We start from the raw sequence: 25,493 nt of genomic DNA, 5'->3' as shown, positions 1-25,493 counted from the left end.
GTGGTCTTTAAATTACTACTGTATGCAAATTACCAATGGAATAGAAACAGTTGCTAGGCCTAATAAGCATAACAATTGGTTAATCATTTCTCTATTTATCTACTTATAATTCTATTTTCTGAGAGGATACGTAAATTTGTCAATAAAAATAGGCCTACGTAAATTTCGCTAGAAAACAGCTCAACACCGAGTATTCATAATACCAAGAATCAATATGTTTAAAGAAGTCCATCTCGAAAAGAAGCCTTCCTCTTTAGTTTGCAAAAGTATTCTCGGATTGATGACCATCTCAAAAAGACGCCCGCAAGAGTTTTAACAAAAGAAGCAGCCCATGGGCTTCTTTTCGAGCGTTGTGGTATAATAATGTGTAATTTCAATATATATTTCATCTTCATCTTTTATTTTTATTTAAAACTTACTATCAACTCTTTTTGTTTGGTCTTACGTGGGTTCATCCAATTTATATTTCTCCATTTGTCAATAAATAATTATGAAAGTAAAAGTGTATTTACACTGTCAATTCTCTCTCTTAAAAAGTTATAATGATTCTTTCTTGTATTCTTTATTTAATAAAAAATTTAAATCGTAGAAAGTACTGAATTGCATTGATATTACAGCAGATACAACAACAAACAATTTCAAAGAAAAGTACCGACCACACTCTAATCTAGTCAGATATTATACTATAAGTGAGCTGTTTTGAAAACGTTAGTTACTATATCTTTCTTCTAGAGATTGCTAGGTATTTGTCTCAATACTTTTTTTCTGTTTTTGTTTTACGAAATTATTTTCTTAATTGTAATATTTTTGATAATGGTAAGTTGTTCCAAAATGTTGAGCTGGTGTGAGAAACTTTAAATGTTACGTGTTTTGGGATCTTAAATGATCAACCGTACTAAAATAATTAATGATCTAATATAGGCCTATTATTTCCAGTAGAACATGTGACAAGCAGCAGAAAAAAGATCCTATTCATTCCTAGAACAAGTTCAATGTGAGGCGAATAATGTTTGAAAAAGTAAAAGTTGCTATTAATGAATATCTCTCCATGGTGGCTGATATCACCCTGGTCATCAATAATTGGTTTTACCATGGAGAAATAATTATTTCTCCATGGTTTTACTCATAAAACATTTATGTTCGATCCTCCGTCATGTAAGCTTGTTTTGTGGTTGTCCGTTTCATTTCATTTTACAATGTATTTATTGTGTCGTGCTTGAAATAAAATAAATATCAATCAATGTAGCCTGCTATTACAAATTATATACGATATATCCTTACCTTTGATATGAGAAGTATTCCTAATTCCGTTTTTATTTCACTTGTAAAATACCGATGGCCATAACACTAACTAACTGTATTTAATATTTCCTACCGGTAGAATTGCAGTATCGTCATTGAATTGTTTGGTTTGTGATTTGCGTAACTAAAAACATCATTACATGATAATAGAAAACATCTGGTATTCCATGCTTGTCACTTGTTGAAAAATCATCAAAAAACGCCAGCACAACCCACCAATCAGAACGCCACAGTAAAGCAAATTGAATGCGTTGGAACCGTCTGAGACCAAACAGATGAGCGGTAAACTGTAAGCGGAATACCGTGTAGCTTTTCCAATTTATTACACAAGCGGAAAGTTCAGTTTAAACAAAGTAACGGTAAATAAAAAAAAACATTTCGCTGAAGAAATGAACGGTTGATTGAATTTCTAATAACCAATCAGTCGCGTGTCATCCGAAATTCAAACGTTATTAACGTAAAAACGTCTAGCGTGAACCAGTTCAAACGTTATTAACGTAAAAACGGCTAGTGTGAACCAGTTCAAACGTTATTAACGTTACGATCATCTAGTGTGAATCAACGTTATTAACGTTACGATCATCTAGTGTGAACCACTTCACACGTTATGAACGTTACGATCATCTAGTGTGAACCACTTCACACGTTATGAACGTTATTACAATCATCTAGTGTGAACCACTTCATACGTTATGAACGTTACGATCATCTAGTGTGAACCACTTCACACGTTATGAACGTTACAATCATCTAGTGTGAACCACTTCACAGGTTTAATTAACGTAAAAACGTCTAGTAGTGTAAACCAATTCAAACATCAACTTTACTTGCTTTAAGCCTATTTTCCACTAGTCAAATTTGCTCGTGCGAATCGAAAGTGGCAGCTTTTACGCATCTTCCAAATCCCAACTACACATGCGTATAAGCTTGTGGTTTACAAATTCGCCTTGTGAAAAATCGGCTTAATATAAAATACAAATTCACTAATTAAATTAACCTGTTTTTAAAACAATTTAATAAAAAATGTCTATAACAAAAAAATGTGACATTTTGTGCGTAAAACACATACATAATTCATATATTTAAAACTACAATATTCACTAACCAATTAAATTAGGTAAAATTTACACAAAATATCATAAATGAAGCAATTTAAATAAAACATTTTTTATAGACTGAAGTACTTTTATCAACACACACCAATGCAACAATTCTCATTAAATATATATTGAATAAAAAGAAAAATTCTCTAAAGACAATATTGAAATTGATTGTTGTAAATTTAATTACACCACATTGTTAAATTACGACGTTGGTGGCAGCATTTTGAATTGATGTTTACCTATAAAAATAATGCACACTTTCATAATTATGAATTACTGAGGTGCAAACCAATATATGCACACAAAAAGTAAAAATAGTTTGGTTCAGACTTGGACGCAAAACGACAAGTGCAACGCTAGTGGGTCGACCAATCACAAATGAAAGTTTGGATGGTCCATCGCATCGTGATTGGTCAAAATTCTTGTGGAGTAGTTACGTCCTTGCTTTGTATCCACGTAGAATCCAAGCTTTAGAAAATGAATAGCTCACCGGCAGCCCAACCCTGTATACAGAATGTACTGTACTAATGGCTTCACTATTGAAAAAAAATTAATTATACTACATAAAGGAAAAAATATTTACAGAAGTGCTCTAAACTTAAAAATAATTGTTAAAATTAAATCTATGCCTTTTTGGGAACGTCATAAAACAGTGTCCGAATCGATTAAACATTCAACCGTTAAATTAACAAGGTTAGTCAACAACAATTTCTTCTTCTGTTTCTGGATCTTCTTGTTCTTGGTCGGGTCGTGGTAAAGGATGTTTACAGTACGCCGAACCGCAACAGCAATTAAAGTATTTGGATTTGATTGCCCAGAATTTATCACCATAATCAAACCTATAAACAAATTAATTGAAGTTAAAAACAACTTAACATACAGTAAGACTCCTGTTGAGGGTCTTTCACACCTGTTCCGGCATGAATCCGGTCCAGCGCCGGCAAATCCAATCGAACGTCAATGTTTCGTTTTTACGCGGTTACGTCGATTGGTGCATAGCCACGTTGTGAAAACAAAACATTGGCGACATAATGTCCTCTTTATAGGGGTAAAAAATGCACAAAATTTGTTTTTTGAAGTGCACATTGGTGAAAGATAGTTGCACACAAACTGAAGCTCAAACGTTGACCCACTGATTATTAAATGTACAGTTACCTTGCCCAGTGGGCTAGGGAGAAAAACAAAATTAAGCAACAAACCATCATCAAAATCTAGAAAGTAAAAAAAAAGTACATACCCTAATTCTTCATAAGCATCAACGTCACGAGAGGTAAAAAAGACAATGCGTGGAAACCTCAAATCGTGGTGGTCTATGAAAATCCTAACAGGTACAATGTTTGGCTCACATAAATGGTTAATGAACCTACTGATATTGCCATAGTAACGTGCATCAATACAATACACATCTCCTTCCTGGAAAAAAAAAGTTTATTATTACCATTACTTGTTTTGTGGACGAAATAAAAAAAAGTACAGTTGCTTTTTCGTGGAGGTTATTTAGGAGGTTGTTATACTAAATGGCATTGTGTAATCAAAATTTAGTGAACAGCTACCTTAGAACCATAATCCATCCATATTACAGGGACACCCTTGGGACCAGATCACCTTTCTACCTGGATCTACCTGGATTTTGAGACTTAAAGCATTAATGCTTCTGTGCCCCTCTTGACCAGAACATATTATTCTTAGATTATGGACTGTATTTTAACTTCGCTGTATAGGAGTTTGTGGTAGCGTAAAAACATATAGTTCCCTTCATTGACTGTGTCGTAATAGGGGTGTCCAAAATGAGGGGTTTTACTGTAGTTCCAAAGGATGACAAGATAGAGTACTAGGAGTTAGATGATGTCATGATTCTAAACTTATAATAGCCTTATAAGACAAGAGTACAGTAGCAATACACTAAAGATCTCCACAATTTGCTGAACGCTACTTACTCTATTGTCTAAATCAAAGAGGTAGGAATCATCTTGTCTCCTATCTGCTTCTTCATCTGATATTAATTCACCCGCATATCTGGATTAATAAGAAATAAATCAGGTTAAAGTCAAATTAAACAAAAACCCATTTGCTGGCAGCCAATTTGACTAGTTTTTGCTTTAAATTACAGTTTTTTCAGGTAAAATGGCATATTCAACAAAAATTGTTTAAGAATTATTTTTTCAGGGGGACAATTCATCTTTAAGAACCAGTAGAGAATAATATTTGTAAAGAAACAAAAACAGTAAACATAGTCTTAAGCTCTGTTTACACCATCAAACTAGTTTGACAAAAAAGTGTGATGTGCCCAAATACGGTAGTGATATGCCATCATCATGTCAATATATGGGCACATCACATTTTTTTGTCACATAAAGTTTGATAGTGTAGACAGAGCTTTAAATAAAAATGCTATAACTTACTCGCATATAAATGTTCCTTTGGGAATTTTCTGCATCGCCCTCAATCCCCAACCCATTTTATTCGTTCTGAACAGTTGAAGATGACATCGGATGCCATGCTGAACGACACGATTCTTGCAACTCATCCAACAATTACACGCTCGACCGCACTCAAAGATTAACGGTGGATCCTGGTAGTTGAACTCATCCACAAGCTTGCCATTCTAAATTTTTAAATTTTTTTTTAATTTAGATAATTTTTCATTTTAGATTGGGAAATTGTATTGCAGATTAATGATGCAAGTTTTAATACAGTAGTAGCCTCCAGGGTTGAAATATTTAAATATGGAAATACAATAGTTCAAAAGAAAATCGAAAGTGGAAATGTAATTACATAGCCATAACATCGGCAAGGGTTCGAGGCTCACTCGCTCCATGGTTCTGGTAGTAGAATGAGTGTTCTCGGATAAGGACTATAAACCGTATACTCATCTAGCTCATGTGCATTTTACAGAATCTAGTACATATTTCGAGACAAGTAGGGGGTTACCTCGGTATACTAGTACACACACAGCCACTGACAACGGTAACTAGGCCCTCTGGGAGAACAGTCTTTGACTGAAGAGGCTACCCAGTATAAAGAAAAAGAAATTTAAAAGAAGTATACCTTGTTGTACCAGCATTTTGTGCTACTCTGGCCACAGAAACAAGAATCTAATGCGCAGTCATCATCACATTTGCAACCCTACAATCAATAACACAAAACAATTATTAAATAAAATGATTTAAATACATACATGATAAGCACCTGGGATTTATGCAAATAAGGTGATTATAAATCCTAGAGCAACAGGCACAGATAATAAATTAACATTAGATTCTCTTCAGAGGAATGTAGTCATTGAAGAAAGAGTAGAACATGTTAATAGGGGTGTCCACTGTATAGGGGTCGGCCGTACTGTATTACATATTTTGTCCCGCGTTCGTTTTACAAAAAAGTGTCTCCTTACCATGTGATAAAAAAAAGTGAGAAGAAAAATGTCAAAATATGCACCTTCATATGGATGATACGTCTGTCAATGTTTAACGATGATTTTTCACAGCTATTTGCTACATACAGGAAATCAGTTGGAATTGGAAAATTATCGACTGCATTGACAACTTGGATTGGTCTTGCCTCCCGACCTCGTGAAATATCCCTAAAAACAAAACAAAAGAATAAGTTAACATCTACCGGTATCAAGTCCGGTAGGGGCGTCACAAATCACAGCCACAATATTGGCACAGGTTCAAGGAACACCTTCCCCACAGTTTTGATGGTAGAACAAGTCTTCTTGGATAAAAACTTCAAACTGGAGGTCCATTGTACAAAACTGGCACAAGAACCTAGTGTATCTTTAAACATGTTGTTGATAGACAAATGAGCACCGTTTGGTGACAGGACTCTTACTAATGGCAGAAAGCCCATCCCACCCATGTCGCAACACTATCTAGAGATAGTAGGAGCAGTATTTCAGTAAATCTCTGCACGAAACGGCCCTTACAATGTTTTGGTTTATTATTATCTACATTAACAGATCTTGCCTTACTTTGACAGTATTCGTTCTGACCGAACAGTACGCAGCGCAGAAGCCTGACGTATCTTCTGGTTTACTTGTAATGCAAGATACACGTTAGATTTGGCATCGCAACAGTCTAAAGCTGAGTCCTTTTCTCGGTTCTTCAAGAGTGTGTTTGCTTCTCGCATCAATAATGTTCTGAAAATTACGAATGTTAGACAAAAGAGTTTCATTATAGTGCTATGACACCATAGCTGGAAAGAAGGAAAAATGGATGATAAAATTACTTTTTAAATAAGCTAATTTATTAACGTTTGCATAGTAATTAATAAATTACCATACTTATTCGAATAAACACAACAGGGTTTTATAACACATTTCTACAGTATTTGTAGTAGAATTCACGACTTCAAAGAGCTACAATGTACCAAGCATTTTGATACCATTTTTACTGTATTTTATCACTTCTTGATATTATTTGTGTTTTTCATATCTAGGAGGATATTTTTTTGGTTAATACATGTTACCATAATAAGCCCATAAAACTAAATGCCTCTCTCGAACGAACATCCACCAAAAAACCCTGCCAAACAATTAATGTCCCAGAGCATTTATTCAAATAAAATATGGTAGCTTATTCCAAAAAAAAATTGTATAATTCATAAAACTTAAGAAGCCAAATTAAATTCTTTGTAGAGGAATGAAAAATGTTAGCATTTATTATTATTATTATATTATGCTCAAATTATTAAGAAGCGGTTTAGTGACTAATATCTACTAAAGTTTCAAGTGTTTAACTTACACAACGCTATCATATCTATCCTCCCTGGCAGCAATATGCCTGAAAAAATTAACACAATAAGCTTACTTACTCAAATTCTTTTGTATGCTTGCAGGTAGATAATTAAATTTTTGATTTTGTTGATGATTAATAGGATTATATTACTTGATAAGGATAACTTTAGGATAGAATGGCTTTTTATAATTGTGTTTTCGTTACTGTTTTTAACTTTGAATACGAGACAAGCGTTATAATTTGTGGACGAATAAAGATATTTTTTCTTATCTATTTTTTAATAATATATTAACGTTATATATATATATATATATATATATATAATATATTAACGTAATAATACTCTGTTAACTAAATACTCAACAGTCTTTGACCGAACAGGCCAACTTTGAACAATAATTATTATAGATTAGTTTAAACATAATAATACTCTGTTAACAATAGAGGGTGTTACACTTACAAGGGCGTGTCTCCATTATGATTGGCAGCATTTACGTCACAATTGCTTTCAATAAACAGTTTGATGATGTCATGGGCACCAGCATAGGCTGCCCAATGCAGGCCAGAGTTGCCTTCCTAAATGCGTCAAAAAGATTATAGTAACAATACAAATGATGGCAGTATATTGTACAGAAACAGTACTGTAACAGAATACAAGGCTGCAGTGAGTCTATTGTATGATCCCAGAACATGTACAGGGAAAATTCACATTATACATACCTGATCTGTGATGTTAGGATTACATCCTCTATCAAGTAAATGTTGAACAACATCCAAATGCCTAGCCTCTGCACCCCAGACTAGTGGTGTCCAGCCACCATCATCCTGCAATGTACAATCACATTGAAAGACTAAACATTGATTCAGCTAAGAGCTGTCTATAAGCATCAGATTGTCAATGCTGTATCTTGTTTGTTTGTTTTATTTGATTTCCACAAATAATATATAACATATTTCTTTATAAATAATTAGTTAAGTATAAATGTGGATGGTGGTCAAAATAAATCTAAGAAAAAGCAAAGACCATATGACAATATTTGTCCAGTATAACAGGCAACTTCCATAATACAGCATATCTTGTGTATCAAATGTGGTGCTTTTATCATGAAAGGTTAGGGTCTACCTATCTATGATACAGGTGACACATGCGTGAAACATAGAATTTGCCTATGATATTGGACAACTTTAAATACAGTACCGAGAAATGGGTGGAATAAAAAACCTGTAATAATTCAACAAATGTTTACCTGGATGTTAACGTTGGTAACAGAGAGTGAAGTGAGATATTGTACACCTTCTAAGAAACCATTCTTTGCTGCTATATGTAAGGCAGCCGTACCTTCATCATCCTGCGAGAAAAAAACCCATAACAAATTGTTAATTATAAATTTATCTAGTTATAGTATTATATCAAAGATTTTTTTCATTTGAAATTTTAAAGTAATTTGTCGAAAAATTACTAAATACAAATGGCACTGGGTTTGGTTAACTAGTTTCTAATTTCTAAACAAGAATCTAATTTCTATCTTCTTTAGTTGACAGATAAAGGTATATTTGTTGTAATTATGTAGAAAAATTGTTAGAAATAAAATACCATCCGCTCCATTGCATACAATTAATACAATTTCTCACCTTACAACTGACGTCAGCTCCATTGAATACAAGCTGTTTGAAACACTCAATGTGCTTATTTGCTGCTGCGCACATCAAGGGTGTTTGTGTGTCCTCATCTTTGGCATTGCAATTACCCCCAGCCTGTAGCAGCACATACAAGATGACATGATGACCCTTCGTGGTGGCGGCGTGCATCGCAGTTTCATAATTGTACTCAGGAAATCGATGATTGGGATCAAATCCTTCAACTATAGTAAAAAGTAAAAAAAAGCATTTTCAGAAAACTTCTTCCTAAAGACCTTGGTTGACCTCTTTGACCACTACATCAATGGCACATCATGAGCTTAGAACAGGTTCAAGAGAATGAAAAATGCAGATTGGTCAAACCTAGAAAACATGCACTTTCTTCTGTAAACTATGGCAGGAAAAATAGTGAAATTTATGTAATGGATCGGAAAGCTTCCGAAGTTTCTTATACCTACATTATTGGTGGCGCAATATATTGCATTGCATTGCTATTGTTCACTACTGGTATTCGCGGGCGTATTTGCATATCAGGTGAATGATTATATCGAATAGGCTGCGTGAGCGTTGGTTCTGCAGAAGTTGTTTTAGTTGTTGTCTGAGTAAGACATGTTATATACTGTATTTCTTTTAAGTGTGGATTCTCGCCAATACTGTGAGTAGATAATTATTTTCTATACAACCATAATGTTTTACAGTATTACTCCATGTGCATAACCGAGTTAAGTTGTTATCGTTCATTATTTGTAACGACAATGAATTCACTGTTTATAATTTCTCTTTGATATACAGCTTTGTCTTATTAGATAGCATACATGTTGAAGTTAGTTGTATCACATACCATGTTGAAGTTAATTGGATAACTTACCAGGTTGATGTGATTAGTAGTATGAAATTGGTGTATTGGATCCAGGTATAAGTTCGTTAAATGTTATATACAGTAATACTAATGTTATATACAGTAATACTAATTGATAATTAGTGAAGTGACCATATTATAGTAAGCTTGCTTGTGATTGTTTTTATTGTTGAATTATATTACACTGCTGGAAAAATAATAATTATGACGTTGTTTTATACAGGGTTTGTTCCTGTTTAGAAAAATAAATGATACAGAGTAAATGCAGCCTCATCTTGCGTATTGTTTTGTTGCATGGGATACATGGCTTCACAAACCAAACCTTAATGGTCTAAACCTAGCAAATCAATATTAAGGATTCCCGAACCACGACAAATTGGCGTCACGGACAGGATGGATGCAACGTTTCAAGCGTTCCTGAAGGAGGATTGCATTGTGTATTTTCAACAATTGTTTTACCAAACCCTGGATCGTGCATAAGACAAGGAGTATTGGACAGATAAGATTTATGAACTTAATTTAATTTTAGAACGGAAAGTGTATGGTTTTATATATATTACAGAATCTTTGTTCCGATGGACATGGCAGCCAGTGTGTTGTTATTTAAGATGATGTTGTGAATTGATGCTTATACTTACCTTATATGAAATATTGTTACTTTTGTATTACATTTACGATACTTATTTTTTGTATTGAAACTCTGTTTATTGTAGTAGTGTTTAAAGTATTTGTAGTTACTATAATATTGTCACAAATTCACCTTCTGCAATGTCGCTAGGCGAATCTAAATCTGAAGCAGCTGCAAGCGGCGATGGCGTTAATGATATGATTGCGGCATTAACTAATGTTTTAAAAGGCGTTTCGGTTCAGAAAGCTCCTCCGATTAAGTTAGTAAAATTTAAGGGTGTTCCAAGTTCTCCTGGGGACCTTACGTTAAAAGAATGGCTTGAAGATTTTCGAATTTATTGTGATCATTATTCGTTGGGCGATGATGATCGATACGATACCCTGATTAGTCATCTTGGTGGCTGTGCGAAGGATGAGGTTAAATGCAGTATGAGCATGTGTGAAAATGGGAAGAATGTGAAAGCGGCTATAAGAATTTTAGAACTCGCTTTTAAATCGGAGGATTCTGTTGCATCATATAGTTCAGCATTCTATTCTAGGCAATTGTTACCGGGTGAAACCTTGGCTGAATATAGCCTTTCTTTAATGAAATTGTACTCCCAACTTGTCGAAGCGTCTCGCCCCTCTGAGCAATCCGCTTTGAGACATCTTCAAGATACTACTTTAAAGCAGCGTTTAGTGGACGGTGTTCGTGATCCTACAGTTAAGCGTGAATTACGTCGCATTGAGCTAGCTTTTAGAGGAAAATCTTTTTTTGATATGCGCGAAGAAGTTCTTGAGTTGTATAAAATTGATATTGTTAGGACAAATCCGCGTGCACATGGCGTAGAATGTAATGAACGGCCCTCAGAACTATCAGAAGTAAAGCGAGAATTGCAAGCATTAAAGAAACAAATTAGCGAAATTCAGCGTTCCCAATTTATATCTAGTCCACCTAAGTTTAATCAAAATTCTACAGGTCCTTTAAAATGTTACAATTGCGGTAAAAATGGTCATACCAAATCTGATTGTGAAATACCTTCTGGGTTGTGTTGGTTTTGTAGAGGAAGAGGTCATTATTCATATGCATGTCCACATAAGAATCGTAGTAGTAATTCTAATACTCCGGGTATCCAACGTAGTGCTTCAGATACGCCTATTCAAGATATAATTAATACTGTTTCTAAGTCACAAGCCAATCATCCAATTCCAACTGGTAATGTTGAACGTGAAGTTCATATCCCTGTTGTTGCCACGGACAATAATGGAAATATGTCTAACGCCCAATCCTTGAAATGTTCCGATGCTGTTTTAGTAGATAAATTAGTAGCCAGAAGTCCATGTACTATCGTTAGAATAGGCTCAACTGAGTTAGGTTGTATCTTGGATACAGGGGCTGAAGCTTCAATAATTCCGTCATCGGTCTATAATAAGCAGTTAAAGTCAATTGTTGGAGAGCTGGGATCTGTTAATGGACTTTTCATGAATGTTATCGGTGTTTGTGGGGTGGAGGTTCCAATCGAAGGATATGTAGAAATTCCCATTGTTATAGGTGAACAAAAGTTAACTGGTAGCTTTTTGGTAGTTTCAGATGCTGTCACTGTAACTAATCATAGTAATGAATATCCTGTTTTGATTGGGTGTAACATTTTACGCGAATTACAAGGTTTCCATCTATTACGTGATCTTTCACAGGTAACAGCTACACATGTTGATGCTCCATGGAATAGAAAGGCTGAAATTCTTTTGCAAGTAGATGAGGATGAATCAAGTATCTTAGTTTCTTTGCAACATTCTGACGTGACTGTTCCTTGTGATTCACATTCAGACATTGTTGACGGTAGTGTAAAATCTGATATTGATGATTGTAAATTTAGTGACCACACCCAAAGTCGACTCGTATCCGTCGGTTCTGTGCGTAAGTTATATGACATTAATCACTCTTATTCTAATTCTTTTTGTGGTACCGAGTTAAATTCTGAGAGCCAGCAGTTACCGCCTGGGGTAATTATCAACGGTAACCTTGATTGTGTGGAAACTCAACTAGTGACTAACCTATTGTCCAAATATAATCATGTTTTTTCTCATAGTGCTTTTGATGTTGGAAAGTGTGATGTTATTCCTCATGTTATCAATTTAAAAGATGAAACTCCAATTAGACTACCATATCGTCGTATTCCTCCTCATTCTATATCAAGTGTTAAGTCTATGTTACAAGAAATGTTAGACCAGGGAATAATTAGGCCGTCCAAGAGCGAATTTGCAAGTCCCATTGTGTTGGTCAAAAAGAAAGACGGGTCTTTGCGCATGTGCGTTGATTATAGGAAGTTGAATTTCCAAACGTTGAAAGATTCATTTCCCCTACCACGCATTGATGAGGTTTTAGAAGTACTCACTGGGTCTTGTTATTTTTCTACCTTAGATTTATCTCATGGATTTTTCCAAATTATAATGGCAGACGAATCCATTAATAAAACTGCATTTAGGGTTCCTTGGGGACTGTATGAATTTGTTCGTATGCCGCAGGGTCTGTCTAATAGCCCGGGAACATTTCAACGTGTAATGGAATATGTATTAGGCGACATGAATTTGACTCAGATTGTGTTGTACTTGGATGACATTTTGATATTTTCTTCTTCGTTTAAACAACATTTATCTAGATTAGAAAATGTGTTGTCTAGATTGTATAAGTATGGGTTAAAGGTTAAGGGCAAGAAGTGCGATTTCTTTAAGACGGAGGTAACCTATTTGGGTCATGTTATTTCATCTGCTGGAGTTGCTGTAGACTATGGGAAAATAGAAAAGATACTGACCTGGCCAACGCCAAACAGCATTACTGAACTTAAATCATTTCTGGGACTCTCTTCATACTATCGAAAGTTTATCTGTAATTATGCCAAAATTGCTGCGCCTTTGCATTTGGTAACCCGGTTGTCTGACACACAAGCGGGGAAGGCCTACAGGTTTCGTTGGACTGAAATTGAAGAAGCTGTATTTGTTGAATTAAAAAATGCTTTAACTAAACCCCCAGTTCTTGTATATCCCAAATTTGATGAACCATTTGTTATTGAAGTAGATGCCAGTTTGAAAGGTTTAGGTGCTTGCTTGTTGCAGGACTCTAATGGTTCTCTTCATCCAATTGCTTATGCAAGTAGAAGTCTTCGTGGTGCTGAATGCCGATACCCTGATTTATCGAGTTTTAAGTTGGAGTTGTTGGGGCTAAAATGGGCAGTGGTGGATAAATTCGCTTCTTACATTCAGGGTTCAAAGGTTACCATTTTTACTGATCATAATCCTTTAGCGCATTTAAAAACTGCAAAGCTTGGCGCTACAGAAATGAGATGGGTCTCTCAGTTAGCTATGTTCGATATTGAAATCAAATATAAGCCAGGTTCTAGCAACAAATGTGCCGATACTTTAAGTCGTCGTCCGATTAGCGTGTGTACAGATTTTAAGTCAGATCTAGGAGTTATCGCTTCATGTCTTAATATATATGTTGATTCTCATCCCTCAATTAATAAGTGTAAACCACGTATTGAAATTGATCAATCATCACGTAGTATTAACAAGGCATTGTCTATTTTTCCTTCTTACTCTCATGAGCAGTTGGCAGAATGTCAGAAGAAAGATAGGGAATTGGGAGAAATCTGGAAATTATGGATGGAAAAATGGTGTCCTGGTGACCGCTACAATACAGATAATTCTAGAATGTTGGGCTGGTTGAGACAGTGGACAAGTTATAGAGAGATTTGTGGAGTTCTGTATAGAGAGATCAATGAAGATATCCATGGTAAAATTCATCAATTGTTAGTGCCTACTAATTTGCGCAATCTTTTTATAGATTTATGTCATGATAAATGGGCTCATCAAGGAGTTCAACGGACTATACAACTTCTAAAGCGTCGATGTTTCTGGCCAGGTATGAACGGTGATGTACGTACGCATATTTCCAAGTGTTTTAGTTGTGTATCTAGTAAAGTCCCTACACCAACGGTCAAACCCCCTCTTCGTCATATTCTAGCCTTTCGTCCCGAAGAGATTCTTGCTATAGATTTCTTAAAGATGGATCGTGGAAAGGGAGGCTATGAGGACATTCTTGTTATGACTGATGTGTTTAGTAAGTTTTCACTAGCGGTCCCATGTAAAGATCAGACGGCTGATACAGTGGCTCGTGTATTGAGAGATAATTGGTTTTCCCATTATGGTGTGCCAGCACGGTTACATTCGGATCAAGGTAGATCCTTTGAGGGTAAAATTATTCGAGGTATATGTGGTCTTTATGGCATGACAAAATCTCGCACTACGGCGTATTGGCCTGCAAGTAATGGGCAGTGCGAACGTTTCAACAAGACCTTATGCAGTTTATTGCGTTCTTTAAGCCCGAAAGATCGACACAAATGGCCCGAATTGCTGCAGCATATTGTGTTTATGTATAATTCCACCCCTCATACCGTTACAGGTGTAACACCGTATCTTCTTATGTTTGGTCGTGAACCATTAATTCCATTAGATCACTTTATTGGAGGTGCGGAACAAGATTGGTCTGAGGATTATTTGACTAAAGAAGCTGATCTCATGAAGAGGGCATATGAAGTGGTTTCACGTAGAATCAAATCAGCAGCAGCTAAAGAAGAGCATCGTTATAAGTCTTGTTCTCCGAAGGAAATATTAGAAATTGGTGATCGGGTTTTACTTCGCCGAAGACATTTTAATACTAGACATAAATTGGCTAATAAGTTCGAGGAGCACTCATATATTGTTGAGACTATTAACAAAGAAGCAGACGTTTTTGGTATCCGCTCTGCAGTTGGGGGTCCTTTGAATTATGTTAACCGCAGACGATTGCGATCAGATCCTAGGAGTGTGGTGGAAGAACCGGTACATTTTGATTGGAATGAGTGGTTGCCGTATGATGGTCTAGAAGCGGATGTAAACTATAAAGATGAAAGTTGTGAGTCTGAATCTGACGATGATGTTGAAAGTTTTAAGATTGTTGTAGATGTGAATTCTGATAAACAAATAGATGTTGAGCGTGATGATTCGGGAGTAATTCCAAGGCGATCATCTCGTTCTACAAAAGGTGTTCACAAAAATTGATATCGTTTAACCATGTCTCTTCAAAAATAAATTTGTTTGTTTCGCTCCTTTTGGGTCAAAAGGGCATCCAAGCGGGGAAATTGTAATGGATCGGAAAGCTTCCGAAGTTTCTTATACCTACATTATTGGTGGCGCAATATATTGCATTGCATTGCTATTGTTCACTACTGGTATTCGCGGGCGTATTTGCATATCAGGTGAATGATTATATCGAATAGGCTGCGTGAGCGTTGGTTCTGCAGAAGTTGTTTTAGTTGTTGTCTGAGTAAGACATGTTATATACTGTATTTCTTTTAAGTGTGGATTCTCGCCAATACTGTGAGTAGATAATTATTTTCTATACAACCATAATGTTTTACAGTATTACTCCATGTGCATAACCGAGTTAAGTTGTTATCGTTCATTATTTGTAACGACAATGAATTCACTGTTTATAATTTCTCTTTGATATACAGCTTTGTCTTATTAGATAGCATACATGTTGAAGTTAGTTGTATCACATACCATGTTGAAGTTAATTGGATAACTTACCAGGTTGATGTGATTAGTAGTATGAAATTGGTGTATTGGATCCAGGTATAAGTTCGTTAAATGTTATATACAGTAATACTAATGTTATATACAGTAATACTAATTGATAATTAGTGAAGTGACCATATTATAGTAAGCTTGCTTGTGATTGTTTTTATTGTTGAATTATATTACACTGCTGGAAAAATAATAATTATGACGTTGTTTTATACAGGGTTTGTTCCTGTTTAGAAAAATAAATGATACAGAGTAAATGCAGCCTCATCTTGCGTATTGTTTTGTTGCATGGGATACATGGCTTCACAAACCAAACCTTAATGGTCTAAACCTAGCAAATCAATATTAAGGATTCCCGAACCACGACATTTACTTGACTCAACTGCACGATACCAAGTTTAAAAAGCTAGTTTAGTAAACAACAATTAGAAACACTTCAAGAAATAAGTAGTTTTATATTGTACTAAAGGGTTACCACCATTGTAACATTAATAGTGTTAGTATATTTTGTCTATAATTAGCAGTCTATATACTGTATATTATTTATAATTGTAGAGAAACTTGTAATAAAATGGGGTTTCTTACCTAATAAGGCAATTACTTTCATCAGATCTCCTTTCAAAGATGGTAAATACAGGTTTTTAGGAGTAAATCCAAGCTTCTTGGACCTAAAAGGTGAAAAATGATCACAAACTGAAACACACTACAAAATAGTTTGTAAAAAAGGCAAGTTATAGGGGAATGTCTATATACATTCAACTTTTTAGAGAAATGGAACATGACTGCAAATCCAATTCTGAATATTAAGCATGCATCTTGAAATCCAGAATTTCCAGAAAGTAGAAATATTGCTGATTCAGATTTCATTTGTTCAGTCATGTATACCTAATAAAGTTTACTTCTTTGCAGATTTACTAATTTAGGTGGAATTGGAAGAAGACTTACTTGAATGTATTAATACACTTTAGTGCAGCAATTAGTGTACTTCTACTTGGTCCAACAGAAAGAAAATCTAGGAGAAAAAATAGTTTTGATAGTAAAAATGGAGTGCCATATTTGAGAAGTCCTCATGTTCAAAAAGAACAGGAGAATCACCAGTTGTAGAAACGCAATTGCAGAACTGTGTGTTCTAAATCAACATGAGAAGAAGTAAAGTTGAAGAGTGCAATGGAAATCCAGTCAACTCTTCCAATACTGGACTTTCTGGAAAACTTGAAAACTCTCCCAAAACCAGACCTTTCTTAAAGTTCAAAAGGTGCCAAAAACACATTCAGAATACCAGACTTTCCAGCACACCATATTAGGTCAGACCAAGGGTGTCTGGTATTGGGACGGTTGACTGGATAAGCTTTACATAAGTAATAGCAAGCAAACAAACCTGTGCATATGGACTTTCCATTTTTCAATTTAACGGAACATGATTCCTTCTCCTGCTCATTTTCTTCAGGATTGTTAGGTAAACACAATGATTTACCTCCCATCCTTGCCCTGCAGAAACAATCACATAACAAATGAAGAAAAGAAAGATTCTTGACAATCACAAGAGGTGATCCATCTAGTGCAAATCACTACAGTACATTTAAATTATCACAGCATAAATTAACTATTATGCCATCAGTGGATGGAGATCAAGATTGAATAAACAACACGTATGAAGGGAAACACGTGAAAATCTATAATTTCACAAACCTTTTATTGCTACTTTCATATTGCTCAATGAAACTTGGAATGATGTTGCTTTCCACCGTTTCTAACAACGCTATCGGCAGCCTAATCTGCCGCTGCATTTGCAACTCTTGTGCCGTGATAAGAGAAAGATTTTCTGGAATGATATTAGTAACTTTGTGCGCTCTGGACGCATCTTCACCACAATGAGGACAATAAAGTGTATTGTTGATCTCGGCGATACATTCACTGTGGAAATGATGTCGTGTGTGATCTCGTCTACACTCCATAAATGTTCCCTAAAAATCAAATTAAAAATAAGTAATTGGTTCCACATAAATATATATTTTTTATATTGCTTCTCTAGACTAATTATACTTAAATTAAGAAAATCATTTTGTAGTTTTAATAAAGTTAATCACTTCTGAAAAACCAGAAAAAATAATGTTTTCGTTTATAAAAAGACAATATAAACAGACAGTTAAATTCAACCAAAAACCTATTGGCTGGTAGGCAATTTTACTCTTTTTTGCTTTAACTTATAGTTTTTTCAGATAAATATTTGTTTTTCTATCAAATTTGTTTGTCAAAGTGAGAACCTATTATGTGACATTAAAATGGCATATTCAAAACACAAAAAAATGGAAAAAATTAATTTTCTGTGGGACAATATATCTTGAAATGTTTATCAAAAAATTCTTAAACTTACCATTGAGCAAAAGCAGCCACATCCTGGACACCAGCCATGAACAAGCGCTTTTCTCCTGTGACAAATACAATTCAATAGTTACTAACAATTCTGTACATGACCGAATAAAATAAAATAAACAAAATATCAGAATAGTAAAATCTGAAAGAAGTTTGACACTTTTAGAAATTATATATAAAAATGTAGAATACAGTAGAACCTCTCATCTGGGACACCCCTATTAAGGTAACAAGACATTTTCCCCAATTCAGGGGACACTTTCAAATGAGACCGTTTGGGACACTTAATAGGTGTTTTATTGTTACGGTACTTTACCTGTGGTCTTTACAAAGTGTTATTGCAGAAATTTTTGTTGATGGTTGACATAAAACAGGATATTCAACTTTTTCTGTACATAATAATATCTGTTAGAAAAACAAATAGAAAGAAAACCTGAGTAAAAAAACATTTGTGAATGGAATCAATTAAATGATCAAAAATCTCAAAACTTTGTGTCCAAAAACTGGAATTACAGTAATTCTAAAATGGACATTTTTTTGTGATACATCTTAAATATCTTTAATAAAATTAAATTTGCCACTGTCTGGAGAAGTTTGATTCCTATTTAGACTAGTTACTGGAAGCTGCCATTTTGTCTGTCTACCATCACATGTCTGCAAAGCATGTAAAGGTTGATTCTTTTTGATTTGTCGAGTTCACAAACCTCAGAAAACTAGTTTGTCAATAAGGTGCATATATGTTTTCCAAAGTTTTCCAGACCATTTGACAAACTTTGGAAAACTGCAGAAAACAAGTTTACAGAAGTCTACATTTAGCAAACTTTGGAAAACAAAACTTGCATACTAAAGTTTATTTTGAAAATTCATGATTTATTTTTTGATGATTCTGATATTGAAAAGGTTGAATAACTTACCCCTCCGTCAACATATTCAACAGCTTCACATATCCCTGAGTTAGTCTGGCTAGAGGTATTTTCCATTAAACAACAGCATATGGATGTATTCACCTACAGAATAAAGAATTTCATTCAGAAATGAATCCTAGAAATAGCCTAGGATATTTATTTCTTATAGTATACATAGACCATTAGACCAAATACAACCATATATAAGATCAACTTGTGCTCTCTGACCCAGAGAGATAAAAACAATTGGAACATACCTTTATATTTTTCCTTTTTGTGCTCTCACATGTTTCTAGTAAAGAAAAATCAATAGAAATTATTTAATTAATAAACATGAATTGTAGAGTAGTACCCTTCCTTTGGAACAGCTCTATTCAGGGGACACATTAAGGAGATACTTTGAAACAATCAAGGGGAACTTTTTGACTTTCTAACACAAGTGTTACCTTCGCCAAAAACACACTTTTATCAATACTTTTGAGAACAAAACCAACCTGATAGCATCGAGTCATCGAAAACAGTAGTGGAAACCCTAGGTTGTACAGTTATGTCTTCAGAAACCTCATGCTGATGATCTAAATATCATTAATAGAAGTAAAAGTATATATAAAAATAAACATAACCTTTTTTCAGTTATACTAAAAAATATCATACCTCAAAAGTGTAAAGCTCCATCTAAACTATAAAATTTTATGTGACAAAAAAATGTGATGTGCCCAAATATGGACATGATGATATCACATCACTACCAAATCATCACACTTATTTGTCAAACTAGTTTGATAGTGTAGACAGAGCTTAAGAAATCACCATCATATTAAAAGTGACATAAAGAAAGTGAATTACCTATGGCTTCCAAACGTTTTAACTTATTTTTTTGTCTCATCTGTTGTGCTCGGTATTCATAGGTCACTTTGCGTTTTCTTTTCCGTTTTTCCTCAGCTTTCTTCAATGAGTATTCAGTTTCTGTCAATTTTTTTTTCAATTTCATTTGATTCATTTTAAAGGTATTCTGTGAAGGGTCGTTGAGTTCTGAAGTTTGTTCCGAGATTTCTGGATATAAATCAACAGACATATTTTCTTCCAAACTCTCTGTTACCTTATTATTCCATTGTTTTAAGTTCTTTTTCATGTCATTTAAATCAATCATTTCAACTTTTTGAAAATGTTCTTCATTTTGTTTGATGTCTTGAGTAGGATTATTCGAAACCACGTTATTTGTTATTTCCGATGCTTTGATGCTATTACTTTGTGAAGAGTTTTTACCAAGTTCATGATTAGAAACAGATAAGAAAGACATGTTAGATCCATTTATACATGATTTAAACAGTTTAACTCTGTCAGTACTGGAGTCCGTATCTTTCAGTACTACAGGTTCAGTACATTTTAATGGAACACTTCTTTCAGATTCTTGTTTCAATGATTTAAACACAGAGAAAATGTTGTCTATTTTGTTTCCTCCTTTTGCAGGTAAAATGTCTTTGTCAGATTTCTCATCCTTTCTGGAGAGTTGTACTTCTTGCACTGGAATTTCTATTGCGCTTTGATCATATTGGTTCCTGTCAGAAACATTTTGTTCAACTGCTGAATTTGTGGTTGTATTAAGTGATGTTTGAGAAATTTTAGCATTTCCATCTGACAAATTATTTTTATGAAATTTGGAATTTTCATCTGCAACCGATTTCTTATCGATCTTTTCATCGACAGAATCAAGTGAAGTAAAAGATGACGTAACAGGAAGAACAGTTGGCGTCTGGTGTTGTATTACAACTTTTTGTCCTGTGTTGCTTGAACCTAGACTAGTAATTGGCGAAGATGTTGGTAACAATATGCTAAGAGGGCGCTCTCCATTTTTTATAGGTGCTTTTGACATATCAACTATACTCAGCAGTTCATTGACTGTCCGACCTTTTACTAAATTAGTTGGAATAAGAACGTTTGCTTTTGAAGCTTTAACACAGTTCAGGAGCGTTGCAGAGGCCTGCAAAGAATTTGTTTTTTCAGTTAAAATATTTTCTTGCTTATCACCAACATCTTGTATTTTATGTGTTCTATTAAATTTTTTATTTTTAAACATTTGAATTTGCAAAGGTCTTTTGTGTGCTTTTTCGCGGAAAAAATTAATTCCGTTTCTATGTTCTATGTTCCGTTTTACTAATTGTTTCTGGTTTGGTACAGGTTGTTTTTCTTCATCACTTGACTGACTTGATTGAAATCTACGGGGTGCCTTCCTTTTTCTTTTACCTCTTCGGATATCAACACTTTTTCTAGATGTTTTCTTCAAAAAATTGTTCACAGATGTTACAGGAACTTTATGTTTAGAAATAAGATCATTTACTGGTATCGTCACTGTCCCTGGCAAATCTAATCCATTTTCTACAGCTGTGGCAATCTGAGGTTTTTCCCCAGTAGACTTTTGATGGTCAGATTGTCCAGATATAGGAACCAGTACATAATTTGTAACAATGCCTTTGTTATTAGTTTGTTGTAACATATGCATTTTGTTTGCAGATTGCAAACACTCCTGTTTTATTGTTTTATTTAAATCTTTGCATTCAGGTGTATTTGAAAGCGAGGTAACAGATTTTCTGGCTGTTTTTGGAAGTGAGGAAACAGACTTCTTGGCCATTTCTACGAGTGAAGGGACAGAATTCCTTGCTATTTTTTTAAGTGAAGGAACAGACTTCCTGGCTGTTTTTAGAGGTGAAGGAACTGATTTTCTTGCTGCTTTTTTAAGTGAAGGGAGGGACTTCCTTGCTGTTTTTGGAAGTGAAAGAACCGACTTCCTGGCTGTTTTTAGAGGTGAAGAAAATGATTTTCCTGCTGCTTTTTGAAGTGAAGGGAGAGACTTCCTGGCTGTTTTTGGAGGCGAGTGGAAAGACTTCCTGGCTGTTTTTGAAAGTGAAGGAACAGACTTTCTGGCTGTATAGTAGCGATGAGGTTCACAAAGAGATTTTCGAGCAGTTAATTTATGATGCGGAGGTGGAACATATAAAACTTCAACACATGAATCACTGGAATCATCAAATGTAAACGAAGAATCCGACTCCTCTGAGGTGCTGATTAAAATTCTTTTGCTCATTACATTGTTTGATTTTCTATCTTTCAATGTTGAATTTGTTTGTAAAATTCCTTTTTTAGTGATGCCATTCAAACAACTTTTTCTAGCTGTTGGAATACCACAATTGGCTTTCTTATTTTCTACTTTTAAAAATAAAACATCATTTTCGGATTCTTCTGACGATGTTAGAATTGGTGGCTTTGCATTACATTCCTCTTCTAAGTCTTGATCCACCGTTCCATCTTTATTTACGGTAAGTACAGAACTCGATACATGACTTACCATTTGCATGTCCATAGTTACCTCTTTAACCACAAGATGAGTACATGGCGTTAATGTCGGTTTAACAGCTTTTTTTAAGTAATCCTTATGTCTCAGACCGATATTGACAGGTCCTTTAAAATCACTACGTGGAATGGGTTGTTTAGGATGACTATCTAGAAGCTTTGTATCCTTTTTCAACGTTTTCTGGAAATACTCTGGTACCCTGCTTTCCGAGTGATCAGAAAGCAATTTTCGAGCTGCAACATTTACAGACTTTGGAGATTCCTCTTTTGCAAGAACAAGTTCCTCATAAGCATTTTCAACTTCAAGGCCTAACTGTTTCCATCTTTTTTTCCGTGAACTATAACCATCCATGCTTGGAGACCAGGTTTTATCAGTATCCGAAGCAGCACTCCAATTTTCTGATTCAGTAAACTTACCAGACGAATGTTCCAAGTCAGTTTCATCAGGACTTAGCAAGTTAAGAGTTGTTTGAAAGTTTTTGCCTAATATCTTTTGAGCCTGCTCATTAATTTTGTCATGTTGGTTTGTACAGTTATTTTGAATACCAGGTGAAGTAACTATTGTTTCGAAAGTATCTTCTGCATCTTTCTTATCTGGATTTTCAGTTGGTAATTCTTTACTCATTCCTGCAACTATTGGCAATGATGCATCAGTTGTTGAAAGACTCTTTTCTTTTTTCTCTATAGAATCGGCTTTCGCTAGTTTTTCGTTAAATACATTGATTTGCTTGGTTTCCATTTTACCATTGCATAAACTATCTGAATGTTTATCCCCAGCTTGCTGTTGGTTTTCATCAGGTCCTGTCATCTTTCTTTTCTTTACAAACACTTCCAACACATTATAGTTTCTGAGGGGAAAAGGTGTGCATTAAAAATAAATGTTATTAAGTACAAAATGAAAAAAAAAAAAAATTCTGTAAATATTTAGTGTGCTTCGTAGGCAGTCACGAAAAATGATGCTGCACAGTATTTCGCAATTTAAAAAAAATCATGACGCCAATGCTGCAACACTGTAAAGAACATGACCTAAATATGGGGGCGAGTTCAATGGCTGTATTCACCAATCAAAGACAAGTTTTCATTATTTTCACTAATTGAAGTCAACCAAATTTCCTAGGTTGGAGACATTCTTCTATACTAAAATTATACTTCTAACCAAAATAAAGTTTCCCAGATAAATAAAAACACTAATTTTTTGACACAGTTTTAGAAATGGAAATAAATGCAGAAGCAGAAAAAAAACATGTGAAAAGACAGTCAGTGTTTGTATAGGCAAATGTGGATACTGGTAAAAATACCAATGGTTAAATTTATATATTTAAACAAAATCTCAACTTTGTTAGTCAGTTTTTAAAATAACCTAATATGCATCTTTTTTCTTTTCTGAAGATAATATTTCATAAGATAAAAAGGGGTTTTTTTTATAAAGCCTCAGATTTTCACTTAAGTACAACTATCTTAACTTAAGCAACAAGTCTAGCTAATGTTCTAAGCACATATAACCATCCTTCAGTTCCTTTAATTTAAAGGTTCACCTTAAAAAAAAGACACTTTTTACCATCTTTCACATTTGGGTACAATCTAACAATGCTTATAGTAAGTACTAATTACATTTTAATAAATAACCAACTAAATTGTAACCAATATCTTTAAAAGATATTTTAAAATATATAAATATATATACAAGAGGTAATGACTATCACTGTGTAGTTTACTGTACAAGTAACAAAACAGAAGTGACCTTTGTACTCTTGAACTATAGAGGGCTTTATTATCCAGCAATACAGTGTACATACAAACACATAGAGAACAAAGGAAATTATAATAGTTGATAACAATACATAACTTTAAATATTATATGTGTTAATAATCAAAGATGTCTTTAGTTTATACAGTAATCATCTAATTAATAGTTAAATTGTTATACTAGAAATACTATATTATTTGTTTGTATTAATGTATATGTTATGTACAGTTTGTCTGAAATAGTTAAATTTGAATTATTATCCTAGAAAATTCTTACTCAAATTATTTGAATAAAAATAGTTTTCCCTGGAGAATGCTTGTTCCAACAATAAATTTTTATCTGATTATTGTACTAATATTACACCAATCATGTCAACAGTGCATTATCTAACAGGTATATAAAATAAAACTTAGCTACTTCCAGATATTGTTGTTATTGCAATGTACCAAGCCCAGGGTGTCAAAGATTCACTATCCAATAAAGTGAATAAATTGTTAATGTACCGTTTTTTTGTGATAAACTTTAGCTTTTATACATTATTCTTTTTGAGAAAAAAAAATTGAAATTATTTATGTACCGTGTGCAACAATTATATATTATCATATTCATGAGCTATTTTGAAGAAATACAAGTGAGAAGAACCCAGAAAAGACAAAAAAAATGGTATATTTTCTAGTCTTTTAAGCAACTTACTCTACTATGAATAAACATATTTTACCATTAATCATGTGCAACAATTTCCATTAACATTATGGATTTCAGTGGAACAAATCAAGACAAAATTTTCTAAACTTCTGATTATTTTAAAAATTTAAACATCTGGTTAGAATTTATATCTTACTTCTATTTCTGATGATAGCAAAATACAATACAGAAAATTGTGGTTACAAAAAAAATCTACATATTTTAAGCTCTGTCTACACATCAAAAAGTGTGATGTGCCCAAATATGGTTATGATATGCCTAATTATGGTAGTGATATGTCATCATGGCCATATATGGGTACATCACCTTCTTTCGACAGAGCTTGGTAAGTATCATTTCTATTAGACGGAAATTATAAATATTTTATAGACTATTGGGACTCCTTAGATTAGTCAATTTCTTTTCTTTTCTGAACTAGAAGATACAAATGAAAACATGCAAAAAAAGACAACATTATTATGATTAAAATTTCATAAGGAACATTTTTATAATAAGTGTACATAAATTAAACAAACTCTCAATTATCTTCAATCATTCGGAGTGTAC

At 34.1% G+C, this 25,493-nt stretch overlaps 1 protein-coding gene and 2 long non-coding RNA genes across 3 annotated transcripts in view; 2 read left to right on the top strand and 1 right to left on the bottom strand.

The window, feature by feature from the left end:
- Window positions 1-25,493, top strand: part of LOC144838876 (uncharacterized) — a 276,224-nt gene that overhangs the window by 172,872 nt on the left and 77,859 nt on the right. The window lies entirely within an intron of this gene.
- Window positions 2,301-24,212, bottom strand: LOC144838856 (uncharacterized). Its single transcript, XM_078694362.1, has 23 exons — window positions 24,180-24,212; window positions 19,994-23,343; window positions 19,642-19,722; window positions 19,405-19,439; window positions 19,157-19,249; window positions 18,559-18,647; window positions 18,244-18,298; window positions 17,559-17,833; window positions 17,248-17,357; window positions 16,815-16,881; window positions 16,455-16,537; window positions 8,774-9,003; window positions 8,389-8,490; window positions 7,862-7,966; window positions 7,602-7,717; window positions 7,148-7,186; window positions 6,376-6,543; window positions 5,841-5,985; window positions 5,454-5,531; window positions 4,808-5,010; window positions 4,343-4,421; window positions 3,643-3,818; window positions 2,301-3,244 (listed from the first exon to the last, which is right to left on the bottom strand). The coding sequence occupies exons 2-23, from the start codon at window positions 23,301-23,303 to the stop codon at window positions 3,100-3,102; spliced, it is 5,784 nt and encodes a 1,927-aa protein (XP_078550488.1). The 5' UTR covers window positions 23,304-23,343; window positions 24,180-24,212; the 3' UTR covers window positions 2,301-3,099.
- On the top strand, window positions 15,377-16,241 carry LOC144838877 (uncharacterized). Its single transcript, XR_013611722.1, has 2 exons — window positions 15,377-15,659; window positions 15,797-16,241. It is a non-coding gene; the product is annotated as an uncharacterized LOC144838877 (long non-coding RNA).

Source organism: Antedon bifida, chromosome 3 (genome assembly GCF_963402885.1).
Source record: "Antedon bifida chromosome 3, ecAntBifi1.1, whole genome shotgun sequence".
Taxonomy (NCBI): Eukaryota; Metazoa; Echinodermata; class Crinoidea; order Comatulida; family Antedonidae; genus Antedon; species Antedon bifida.
Note: the sequence above shows the minus strand (reverse complement) of the source record. Positions and strands in the feature narration are given on the sequence as shown.